Below are 13558 nucleotides of genomic sequence, written 5' to 3'. Positions count from 1 at the left end.
TCATCATAAAACTTCATCCAAGGTTATTTGTCTCTCCCTAACAAAATCTTCGGACATCTTGGATTGGACTCGAACCAAGTGTTTATGAAGCAAAAAGACAATCTAAAAGTCAACATACATCCATCGAAAGAAAGAAACGATCGAACGAAATCTACTTCATCATAAATAACGAACGAGAACCGTTTTTCATAACTTTCTGCATAGCAATTACTTCTTGCAAGTTTTATGTATCAAAAAGAAATCTAAAAGTGAACATAAATCTATCTGAAGAAAGAAAAAAATTCCTCCAAAGAGTGTCATTAGGATAGGCAGAGCCTACTGAATTAAGCAAAAAAGGTGATACGAAATTTGCTTAGTTGTACCCTATTTAAGGCAGCTTCCGGATTTTGATTCTGATGAACGCATCACTGAAAATCCAGATTCTAAGCGGTAATTCTTGAACGACCCTTTGCTATTCTTCGAGCAATGACTCTTCTACCGCCCTTCGTTGCCTTGCTGTACAAGCACGAAATAGTAATTATACAAATCTAAACACTAGAATGAAATTAGAAAACAAAACCAAAAAAAATGGCATTTTTTAACTAGCTTAACCAACAATGAACCTAGTCTTAACTCTTAAATAAAGCTAATGATCAAGCCAATTCAGGTTTTCCAAATCATACTATAGTTCAACCAATACTGTAATTTGCGTTAATAAGAGGAAATGTTACTGAGTAACTATCCATGATTCAGGTTTTATGAACCAAACTATAAGTAAACGAAATCATCAACTACTATACCTATACTGTAATTTGAGTTAATAGGAGAAAAGTTACCAAGCAAAATAACCATGATTCAGGTTTTACGAACCAAACTATAGTTCAAATGAAATCATCAACTTCTATACCAATGCTATAAATTTCGACATGCCAAAATTTAGTAATTCATGTATCCATGATTCAGGTTTTACGAATCAAACTACAGTTCAAACCAAATCACCAACTACTAAACCAATACTGTAATTTGCGTAATAGGAGGAATAGTTACCGAGAAAAATATCCATGATTGAGGTTTTACGAACCAAACTATAGTTCAAATGAAATCATCAACTACTACACCAATACTATGAATTTCAACATGCCAAAATTTAATGATTCGTGTATCCATGATTCAGGTTTTACGAATCAAACTACAGTTGAAACCAAATCATCTACTATTAAACCAATATTGTAGTTTGCCTTAATAGGAGGAAAAGTTACCAAGCAAAATATCCATGATCGAGGTTTTACGAACCAAACTATAGTTCAAATGAAATCATCAACTACTATACCAATACTATGAATTTCGGAATGCCAAAATTTAATAATTCGTGTATACATTGTTCAGCTTTTACGAATCAAACTATAGTTCAAATGAAATCATCAACTACTATATAGATACTACGAATTTTGACATGCCAAAAAAGTTAATGATCCGCGTTAAAAGAGGAAGCGAAACATTACCGGGCAAAAAATCCATGATTTCTCTTGCGCCTGATGGTACTAGGCTGATATGTTCTTTTGGGGAATAATAGCATTGGCTCACTTGATGAATCTCCTAAACAACAATAAGAAATGCATACAGCAACACAAGGGAAAAAAACCACAAAAAAGGAATCAAAATTAATCAGTTAACAAATTATCAAAAAAAAAACATGACATTCAAAATTTAATGGAATTTTCAAGAAAACCTTGATGTAGATGTTCCATTCTAAAACAATTAATTGAAATAACAACTTCTTGAATCCAACATCAACTAAAAAATCAGCTTAATACCAAAAAAAAGAAGTAAAATTTTATAAAGAAAAATTAAAACCCATTGTTGAAATCAATCAAACAAAGAGATAAGTGAGTACCGTCGGGAAGGAAGAAACGGAGAGAAGGGAGACCAAATGGATAAAGAAACCCCGTAGAGGAGACTTCAGAGAGAGAATCGACGTCGTTTCGAGGCAAATGGGGAATTTCAATTTTTGGCTTCGAGAGAGATGGGAACAGCTGAGGAGTGATTTGAATGCCTTGATTCAAGACTCGATTGTTAGAAATCGGGTTCGGGTTGAGAGCTTGTTTCACTAACACTCGATTCATCAGCATAGCTCCGTTTCTAATTAGGGATTTAGTCGCCATTTTTCTTTTTTCTCTGTTGAAGAACGGGTTTTTTTTTGCTAAAACCCTAGTTACTAAAGACTGAATGGAAAAAGAAGAAGGCGAGTTTGTTAATGGGCCAACCCGTTAACGCTCAAAAAAATTCAAGCCCGAGTTCGATACACCTAGCCCAGCTCAAAAGACTCATTTTATTTTTTAAAAAGTATTTTTAATTTAAATTTAATTTTAAATATAATAATATTTTATATTATATTTTAAAAAAATGAAATGGGTTAGGTCAAGTTAAAAGAATCGAGGTTGAAAATATAAATCCAAAGGTTCATGAATACGATGAGTTAAATATTTGTATTTTCGTTAAACTCCGCTTATAATATTATGCATAAATTGTGAATTATATTACTTAAAAAAATAATTAATAGATCTCACGTTTGTATTTTAATTTTAATTTTTGAAAAGTATAGAGATTAATGAGACTAAATTTATAAATTTATGCATAGTATAAGACCAATAGCAGAATTTAACCAAATAGATTTTACTACCATTTGGGTCAGGACTGAAATTGACTAAATTAAAATATTAAGACTAAATTCACAATTTATGCATTATATAAGGACTAAAAATAGAATTTAGTACTTATATTTTTTTTCTTTTGAAACTTAATACGAAAATTTCTTGAATTTATTTTGATTTCGTAAGTGAAAGTTCAATTAATAACATCATCAAATCATTTTCGTTAAATAAATTTGTGATATATTTTTAAAAAATTGCCCATGTGAGCAATATTACATTACGTGAAAGATCGAATACACAAATAAAAATATGAATTCTTTTGACTTTGAAGCAAATAAAAATAATGATTACTGGTTTTTAAAAAATTAAAAAATCCAAAAAAAAAATCTTGATTTAATCAGTTCAATCGTCAATTCTGTCGATCTTTAATCAATTCAACCAGTTTTTTTGTTGATTCAATTGATTAGTACCAATTTAGCCAATTCGAAACCACTTTCTAGACTAGTCACCTAATTAATTCCCAATCCAATTAATCTAACCAACCAATCCGATTCGATCCAGTTCAAACAATTGATAATCATCAATAAAAATCTATCATAAAATTTAAGCTTAGTATATTAAATGCATTTCATTTTCTTTGGGGTGCCAAAAAATCTATGGAAAATAAAAAAACATATCAATAAGTAATCAACCATATAGGTAAAAATTCAGAAGAAATAATAATAATAATAATAATAATAATTTAAAGGAAGCACAAAGGTCATGTAATTTCAGACCAGACTATTTTCCTTGTATCAAAAGCTAATAACAAAATAAAACCAGCCCAACTTGTATACAAAAATGAATACGATTCAGATTTCAGCTTTGGTCCCTCAAAGTCTATTCCTCCGCCCCGCCACTAAGCACGCCGGAGATCCAACTCGATGCAGCCGTTTGAATGTCTGACTCGAGTTGCAGAGAAACCGACACGGGCGTCACTGCAATCTAACCATATTGTAAATACATATATTAAGTTCATGAAAATGCATCATTCCATTCTAGTAAACGTAAGATAGAAGCCCCTGTATTAGAAGTTAGATTGCATTTTGCTCCCTTCACTTAAAATATGAGCAAATTAATTATTGTACGTTATACCAGATAGTTACATGTGATGTATCTCATTCCGAAATACAGGAACCAATTTTTAATATTTGCTCTTGAATTTAACTGTAAGGACTAATTTTGCTCTTTTTTTAGTACAGGAAGCAAAGATGCAATTTGACTCCTAATACAAAGGCCTCTATGATACTTTTACCTCCAATTCTTGCAAGGATTGATTTACACTAAATTTTTCGTGGGGAAAATTTACGAATGAGGCTTTTAACTTACGAATCCATTGCCGAGTGCCTTGAAATCCAACTCGTCGTCTGTAGCTTCCCTCTCTTTATCCAAAAACTGCAAATATATATGTTTACTCGTCACGTCTAGTTATTCATTACCAAAAAACGCGTTCATGGATACGGAAAAGGATCAATGAACGAGCAACGAGAAAAGTAGAATAAACATGGTCTAATTATGGTTTTAGTCCCTCTACTTTTATAATGTTATTAGTTGATCCAAATTGATAACATTAATTCGTGCAGTTAAAAGTGATGAAGTGAATATTTTTACTGTTATTCGAGTACACATTCAAGGTCACATGAAAATCCAATCCCGACTAAATTCAACCATAATAAATTTATATATCAGCTAAATGTTTAAAGTTGTTGTCACTTTAATGATAGTAACTTATGATGTTATAAAATTAGAGGGATCAAATCCAAATTCTAGGATAGTAGTGGGACTAAAACCATTCGTAGACCTATTAACAAAATCAGGATATGCAACCTTGTATGAGATAACCGGTTTTTTGTTTTTTAAGAGATTTCAAGGAAGACATTCTGGTTCTAGAAAATGTTCGAACATCTTACAAAAGCCGGAAAATACAAAAAGCATTACCCTTCTCGGCTTTAAAACTACAAGTGAAAACTTATAGATTTCTTAGTTGGAACTTAACATACCTCCAGTCGAAAGTACTTTTTTGCTTTGTTATCGGATTTAGCAGCCCCAACGGACTCTACCTCCTCATTTTTCCTTGGTGTGGTTCCACGCCGAGCAGCACCCTACGGAAAACATACATGCATTATAGAGTGTGAATAGTTGAAAAGATTTACAAGATCAATATAAAGAAAACGTGAAAAAGTGGGGTCGACTACGGGGAAGTAAACAAAGCGATTCCTTTCAATAAGAATAAAAAGTAAAAACTTACAGCAGCAGATGCATCTCGACCAAGTTGTGCAAGTTGGAGTCCAAGGCTTTGTTGGTTACCCATGAAATGTGGAGCTGAAGGATTCCGATTAGCCGGAACAGCTTGCCAACACGGTGTAGATCTCCACATACTTTGCTTGGTCAGTTTAAAACCCTGTTGCATATGAATAAGCCAGAATATATAAACAAAAGGACCATAAAAAATCGCATACCAACAAGAAAGAAATGTAGAAGTACGTATTGGCGTGTAATAACAGTGGATTTAAAACTTCAAGCATTCTAGGAGGATTTTGTAGCATCGCCTACACGTAAAAGTGTAATTGGACACAGCATATATCATGTTTGGATCTTGGACTGTCCAAATGTGCTTTTTCTATAGAACATGCAGCTATGTTGAGGAAGCCCAGTACCAGGGTGATATAAAGCTTTCCCATGTTTGATGAAGCTCCCTTTCCAAAGTCAGATTTGATTTTCAAAAACAAATTCAGCCAATCAAGAAAGCTTCAAATCAATGTTTTTTAAACCGAATCAGTAGTCGAACCGGTCAAGTCACCAATCCGACTAAAAAGTTATTAAAAATTCAAAAAAATTTAAAAAACCTGGTTCAACCTGTCTATACCGGTTCCTGGTCTAAATGGTTCAAAGCCACTAACTGATACCCTGGCCAGTTCCCAATCCAACCAGTCTGACCTGCCGGTCTGGTCCAATTCAAACAACATTGCTTCTAATTCATCGATGAGGACCATGACCTGAAAGTCTGAAATTTCCTTGTATAATAACATTTCCTTGTATAATAACCACACTTTCTCGTCAATTAGAAACAAAGATTTGAGGACGGTATGCCAAGGAAGCAATTGTTCCCAGATATTCATCATTAGATTATTACGAAAACTTAAAGACAAAAACTGCTATTATACACATTTTAAACACGATAAACATACAAATATCATATTCTATCTATGTATAAAATAAGAAATCCGAACCTTATTTGCCTTCGGAGAAGTAGGAATTTCTATACTTAGAAAGCAACTTTTAGGGAAAACACCCTTTTCAATATCTCTGAGGGCTGCATTTATCAAAGGTAAAGAAACTGCAACCGCATCCTTAAAATCACTTTCTTGGCTTTCTTCCCTCTTCCTGCAGTCCGTTACCCAACATTAAAACTAACACTCAATTATGAAAGAAGTGAAACGAAAACAGTCAAAACTAAATCCGCATAAACAGGTTCGTAAGTCACCAGTTCAATGATATTGACAAAGATGGTACACCACTAATTAATGCTTCCCTAGCTCCGGCAATGACACCAGAGTGAAACCTGGAATATTACACGTTACAAATTACTTGGCAAACAAACAAAAGATTATTGATGGTAAACTAATTGGATAAAACAAAGAGAACATGTGTGTAAAGCCCTGTGGAGCTCTATTACGGGAGGGTGGTAGTCTCGCCGGTTAAAATCAAAGCGAAATTCAATTAGTATTTATCATGCAAGCGTTTTCAAAGACTTACATGTGATGACCACAGCTTGATCCTCGGTTAATTCCGCTAATTACCTGGAAATTACATCAAACATAGAAGTTGATAAATGCTTTGAAAACAAAACTATTTTCCAATTCATCGATAACAGGACGAGAACCTAACCAGCAGAGGCTTTGTCCATGAGAACAGTGCCCCGGATAATGCTAAGGAGACACAATCTACGGTAGTCCCTGAAAGCAGATAACTGAAACTTAAAGCCAATTTTCATCTATAACCATCATCAAAATCAATTACTATCAAAGTTAATTCGAAGTCTCAAATCAATATCGATTTTAACAAGCTTCGTATCAATCATTTTCGAAAAAAGGGTACCGGAAACAGTCCGGAAAATTCATTGGTAAAGCCGAATTTCATCATATAAATAGTGGTTCTAAGACACTAAATTTGGCTTATCACAATGACATAGTTTCACATTTGTATTAATGAAAGCTAACATGCTTAAAATGTATCAAAAAATCGAATAACATAAATCCGAAACACGATCAAACCTGTGACTTCGTATGCGGTGGCACCTTCGATTTCGGCCTGAGTAACTGTAATTGTTTCTCGGACAGTCAAGGAATGACCTGAAGCCGATTTGTCCCTGTAGCAATCCATTCATAAACTTATAAATCAGAGCAAATTATCAAACACAGTATAGCTAATTTAATTAGAAAATTCAATAATCTTAAACAACATATCCAAATTAATGATTTAAAAAAAAACAAACCAAAGGAGCAGAATATAGCCAATGAAAAAAAAATTAAAATATATCAAATATTGGAGATGACCCAACGAGAAAATGCAGAAATTCCGAGGAAACAAACAAGAGATAAGAAAAACAGAGAAAATCAGTAATCATAAACAAATAAATCAGAGTAAATTATCAAATGCAATGTAGCCAATTTAATTAGAAAATTCAGTAATCTTAAACAACATATCCAAATTAATGATTTAAAAAAAAACAAAGGAGCAGAATAAGCCAATGAAAAAAAACATAAAATATATCAAATATTGGAGATGACCCAACGAGAAAATGCAGAAATTCCAAGGAAACAAACAAGAGATAAGAAAAAACAGAGAAAATCAGTAATAATAAACAAGTAAATCAGAGTGAATTATCAAATGCAGTGTAGCCAATTTAATTAGAAAATCAATCATCTTAAACAAAATATCAAAATTAATGATTAAACAAAACAAAGGAGTAGAAGAGAACTCATTATGAACGAAAAACAAAACATAAAAGCTATCAAAAATTGGAGATGACCCAGACGAGGAAATGCAGAAATTCCGAGAAAACAAACAAGAGATAAGAAAAATCAGAGAAAATCTCAAGTGACCCACGAATGAGGTGCGCAGACATTGACATTGTAGAGTCCCAAACCAACCAAAGCTTGAACGAGATAAACAAGGCCAAGTGAATCAACCCCTTCACCATTAGTAACCAAAACGACAGGCTTAGAGCTGTCGTTTTCATTACCAGCAGTTGAAGAAGAAGAAGTAGATGTTTCAGTTGAATCATCATCCTTTTGTTGTTTTTGTTCATTTTTGTTTGCTCCTTTTTTGCTAAGAACGTCTTGAAGATTGTTAACTAAACCAGGAGGAAACATGTTCTTCTTCATAGTCGTCATCTTTAGCAGTTCTTAATTAAAAAATGATTGAATTAAGAGATTATATTAAATGGGAAAAAAATAAGAAAGATTTGAATAAAAAAAGTGGGGGGATGGATTAAATAAATACATGGATAAATAAATAAAGTGAAAGAGAAAAGAGAGAAAGATGGATAGAACGGGTCTCAAGGGTGACTGTGAGAAAGGCAGAGAAAAAGATGATTTTAAGACCAAGAAAATTAACAATTAAAGAAAGAACGTTAATACAAGAATATTCGAGATTTCTGGGTTCGAGTCTTAATTTATCTTAATTTCTGGGATTTTAATGTATTGTCAATATTTTTAGAATCGAATTGATCAAATTACTAGTTTATCAATTCAACCAGTTCTATTAAAAGTTATAATAAATCGGTTTAATCAGTCTGATATTATTCTTTAAACCGATATTAGATTCGGCTGCTCAATTCAATTCAAATATATGAAGCAGATTTGTTTAAGAATCAGACTTTTAGCTTAATCTCGAAGTTTTACCTAAAATATGAGGGGAATTAAATAAGAGCACAATACCTTTAAAAATGAGTTTAGGCAAAAAAAAACTCATTTAAAATATGTATGAGTTTGGACTTCAACATTTAAAGCCGATGTTATGTAATATATTTTTTAAATTATATTATATAAAATTAAATATTTATATATTTAAAATTCTAATAAATGAAAAAATATTTAATATTTAATATCTAATAAATTTGAATTAATAATTTATAAATATGATTTAATTTACCTAAAATATTAATCATATTTCAAGTCGAATCATATTTAAATAAATATAAAATATATTAATAAAAATTTAATTCGAATATGATTTGATTTGTAAACATCTTTAAAGAATGAACAGTGTTGTCGCTGTTACTTGACAACTAGACATTACCTTGAGAGTCCTAAAAAAAAGACATCAGGGTACTTTGTAATTATATTTGGGACCAAGGTTTTTTTTTTTTTAAATAACTTTACAGGAGGATTAAATTTTGTTATTAGTCCCTATACTTTAAGAAATTTATGGATTTAGTCTTTGTATTTTAATTTAATTAATTTTAGTTTTAAACTCTTTGGATTGGTCACTTTTAGTCCCTTTAGATTTTGAAGTTTTAGTCATGACTTAAATGATAACGGTTAAATTTGTTTGGTTAAATTCAATTACTAGTCATATACTATGCATACAATTGTAGATTTGGTTCATATTCTCCAATCGAATAATTGAATATCCCTATACATTTTGAATTTTAAAATTTCAATCTTAATGCAAATGACAGTTATTAACCATTAACTAGATGTTTAGTGAGTAATATGTGGAGATAATAAGTTGACATGGCATAATACATATGATAATATGTTTGGCACATCAGATTCTGGAAATAGCATAACTTTACTTAATTAATTTAATAGTTTTCGTTTGGTGAGGACTGAAATTTTAAATTTTGAAAAGTACAAGGATTAAAAATAATCAAATTAAAGTGAATGGATTAAATTCACAACTTCTACAAAATTTAACCCTACAAAAGTCTTTGAATTGTGATTTAAATTCTAAATTCATCTTTAAACTTCAATTTGTTTTTATTGTATTTCTAAAGTATCGATATCACGTTAATTAAGTGTTTTTATCAATCTCGACGTTAGTTTAAGTATTAAATGTCAACTTAAATTTGGCATAAAACATATCTAAAATACATCAATCAATTTATAAACACGTGTATCTATCGCATGAACAGTTTAAATTTGTCATGCCAAAAAAAGTAGTCCTCCTAAATTTCGATGACATTATCTGTTTATTTAACACATCTTATCGAAGTTGTCTATATAGTAGGTACACACATGTTTACAATTTGATCTGATATTCTAAAAATGTTCTAAACTAACTATTAAGCTAACAGAATGACTTGGTTGATAAAATGTTAATACTTTGAGGACTCAATTATAGTGTTTCAAACTCTAAGGACCAATTTAAAATCTAGCCCATAGTTTAAGGATGTTTGGTGGAATTAATCAAAAAATTGAGATCACTTTAAAAATATTTTTATAAATATTCAAAATTTTGATCCCATTTTGTCATGACACTAAAATTTATATAAGGTATTTAATTGTATAACGAGATGGATCCACCACGAAGGGTGCGGAGAGCCATTAGAGTAAGGGCGATCTTCAACTTCGACGGTGCAAAAAATTGTTAAGAGTAAGGGTAGTTTGACATTGTGGATGGTGTGGAAAGCCACTAAACTAGCGGTTTAAGAGAGTTTTGGAGTTAAGTTCTTGCATATTGTACACTATATGATTGACCTTTACATTACCCCGATGCTACCGGGATACTTATAAAAGGGAAGTGGTTGAGTGTAGGCCCCAACCACTCATTTCCCATTCCAAAAATGACATGGTAAGGGTGATGTATGTCAACTTAAAGTATTGTTGGAGTCAACCTGAAAGAATCAGGTGAGGCACCTGCTAAGATTAGAAGTGATGGATTGACAAATGTTGTTAGGAACGTTTTTCAATATGTTTTTTTACAGATTATGTGGGTCTACTTGGTTGTTACATGATGTTTTAGCGAAGCATGTTGCTTCCTCATGAGGATATGGGACTCGAGCTTTGTCACGTATAAGACTGTATTATTATCAATGACTTGACGAGGCAATATAAAGAAAGGATATAACATATTTATAAATAAATACATTGTAAAATTTCGAGTAAATCTAAAAAAATTTAGTATTTTATTTAAATAAATTTTATATATTTTATACACCTAAAAAATGTATTTTTTTTATCTTTAATTTCTACCTAAGTATATATTTTTTTCAAGGGAATGGTTAATTTATGATGAAGGATTTACTTAAATCTAAATTAAGGATCAGGGCTTATTTGAAATTTAATTAAATATTAAAGGTTTATTAGAATATGAAACAAAATTGCCTATTGATTCAAGTAAAATAATCAAGTCTAAAGCTTTTTTTTAGGTATAATGAAAAATTTAGTCTCTAATGTTTATTCTTTTTTATTATTTTAGCCTTATTTTTTTGTTACTTTAAAATTTAACCTTTAAATTGTAATACTTTATTTTTTGGGACAAAAAAATTGATTGAACTGCTAAAATTTTAACATCACTAACATGGCAGTTCATCTAGAAATCTATGTATATTTCATAAAAAAAATTAAAAGTTCAAAAAATTAAATAAAAAAACCATATTTACAATAAAGTACATGTGAATTATCATACAAGTTGACGCATTAGTACCGTTAAAATTTAACAATTTAGTCAAATTTGTCATAATAAAAAAATAAATTAACTAAAATTTGAAGGTTAAAAATCAAAGTGATAAAAATATGACCGGATTAATAAAATAAATAAACATTAAAGACTGAAATTATCATTATATATATTTATCACTTTAACCTAAATTAATTTATTTTTAATGTATCCATGAAATTTATAGAATCTGGAGGCACTTGAATGCAATCAGATAAATTGTTTTTTGTGTTCATAATTTAAGTAAGGAAGGTAACTAATTAGAATGGAGAAAAATGATGGCTAAAATTTTGGAATTATTTAACAATAATACCAGTTGTTCACTTTATAGTACTAAATGATGATTTGTATGTTTTAGAAACCAAGGCATTACCTCATGATTAACACTAGTGGTAATGGTTACAGGCTGTGGGACACTTAGAAGAAGGATGAATTTTTTGGTTTAATCGGTTTTAAAATTAATTTAAAATTAATTTTTTATAAATATTTAAATATAATTAAATTTTGAATAAATGCAAAAAAAAATTTATAAAATTAAAATTTTAAACTATTTTAAATATGTTTTTTATAACTCATTCAATTTTCCTTTGATTTTTCGAAATTGGTTCTCAATCCAACTAGTTTAATTAACTTGTTCAATTATGTGTTTCATCAATAGGGACAAATGGCGATCACTTTTTTAGAATTTGCCACTAATGTTGAATATTAAAATTTATTTTTAAAATATATATATTCAACTGTCATATTTCAATATTTGTATTTAATTGTGTCACTTACGGGTGTTAAGTATAAATATTTTTTTAAAAAAATAAAGAATTAAGGTATTATGGTAAACTTTTTCATATATATATTGTTATACCAATACCTCACAAGCTCGTCTCGTGTCTTTGAAATCTCACAAGTCAATGCCATTAATCAAGAAGAATTATCTTGTGAGCCCAAGGCCTCATGATCCCATATATTGGGACCATGTGCCTCACATGGATAGAGTATATATTTGCCACTCACACGCCACATATATCCTTTTCTTTAGATGACAACCCTTACCTACAACGACAAGGTATTAGTATAGGTCTATTAAATCCAAGAGGGTTCGAAATCAGTACACGAGCAACACATGACACATTGTGAATGTTCCCTTTAAAGCCTACGAACACCATGATAGAAGGCCAAGACATTTTCTCTCCTCTAATACTCTAAACTCACTCTTGTCCGTCTTGATCTAATCCTCTTTGAGTACCCATATTCTGGTCATTGATAAGTGTTCATAATTCATGTATTTTATGCCTTTATTGCTTTATTTTTTTTATTGATCTTCAAGTAAAATATCATGTCTTAATTTCATTTGCATATTTAATGTTACATTTGCATACATTAGCATTTTTATTTAGTTTTGCTTTGATTTTATATTAGTTAGTAATAAATAACTATTTTAGTATTTTTGTGACTTTAATTCAATGCATACAAGATTGGGGTGCAAGATCAAGGATTATTAAGCGCAAGACCAAGCAATTACAAAGAGGGCCAAAGAAGGACAAGTGGGCTGCGGCTTAAAAAACCTCGTGCCAAAGTAGCTTAGTATGTTGACACTCATGCCTCAACCCAAATGCATAGCCCCAGTGCGATGCCCCCTGTGCCCTAGTGTGACAACCCTATAAGCCCCAGTGTCGTGTTGCCAAGCCACAGCGCCAAGCTTGCATGACATGGAATTTCTTCGTCGTTTTGACTTCAAGTTCAAGGCTATTTTTGTTCTTGTTTAAGTATTAATGTAATAGTTGTTTTCAGTGAAAATCAGTACAGTGATTTCGAGACCACAAATTCGAGGTCAAAAAATTTATTTTAATATCGTTTTATGATTTACAACATGATAGTATTATTGTGTAAAAATTTCTTTAAGAAATTTTACCGTTTGCATGTTCAAATTGATAAAAATGACTAAATCGCATAAAGTGCAAAAGTTGTATTCTATTACCTAAAATTGTTAAATAGCTATAGAACTTTAAAGTGGAGGTCCTTATATGATAATTAAACCATTAAAGGTGATAGTGTATGTGCATGGCTTGGAAAATGTGAAATTTTTAAAGTTAAGTAAGGGTAATTTGGTAATTAGGTAATTAAAGATAAAATAAATAAAAGAAAAACCTAAAAGCTATCATCTTCTCCCATTTTCCTTGTGTTAGCAAAAATTCACCATTGGAGAAGAAAATTTTGGTCAAGCTATT

General features: G+C 30.8%; 2 protein-coding genes across 3 annotated transcripts; both read right to left on the bottom strand.

The window, feature by feature from the left end:
• Positions 1 to 142: 142 nt before the first annotated feature.
• On the bottom strand, positions 143 to 2238 carry LOC107937246 (uncharacterized). Its single transcript, XM_016870097.2, has 3 exons — positions 1874 to 2238; positions 1482 to 1575; positions 143 to 495 (listed from the first exon to the last, which is right to left on the bottom strand). The coding sequence occupies exons 1-3, from the start codon at positions 2139 to 2141 to the stop codon at positions 423 to 425; spliced, it is 435 nt and encodes a 144-aa protein (XP_016725586.2). The 5' UTR covers positions 2142 to 2238; the 3' UTR covers positions 143 to 422.
• Positions 2239 to 3345: 1107 nt separating this feature from the next.
• Positions 3346 to 8331, bottom strand: LOC107937248 (5'-nucleotidase SurE). Of its 2 annotated transcripts, none has more exons than XM_016870100.2 (10): positions 7779 to 8331; positions 6944 to 7038; positions 6558 to 6625; positions 6426 to 6469; positions 6154 to 6231; positions 5900 to 6053; positions 4918 to 5070; positions 4670 to 4771; positions 3999 to 4064; positions 3346 to 3614 (listed from the first exon to the last, which is right to left on the bottom strand). In XM_016870100.2, exons 1-10 carry the CDS (start codon positions 8063 to 8065, stop codon positions 3510 to 3512), a joined length of 1152 nt encoding a protein of 383 aa, XP_016725589.2. In that variant the 5' UTR covers positions 8066 to 8331; the 3' UTR covers positions 3346 to 3509. The 2 variants fall into 2 exon arrangements, with proteins under 2 accessions (XP_016725589.2, XP_016725590.2); XM_016870101.2 differs by having other exon boundaries at positions 3346 to 3607.
• Between the last annotated feature and the right edge of the window lie 5227 nt (positions 8332 to 13558).

The sequence above is a fragment of the Gossypium hirsutum genome, chromosome D06 (genome assembly GCF_007990345.1).
Source record: "Gossypium hirsutum isolate 1008001.06 chromosome D06, Gossypium_hirsutum_v2.1, whole genome shotgun sequence".
NCBI classification, from domain to species: domain Eukaryota; kingdom Viridiplantae; phylum Streptophyta; class Magnoliopsida; order Malvales; family Malvaceae; genus Gossypium; species Gossypium hirsutum.
This window is presented reverse-complemented; position numbering and strand designations above follow the sequence as displayed.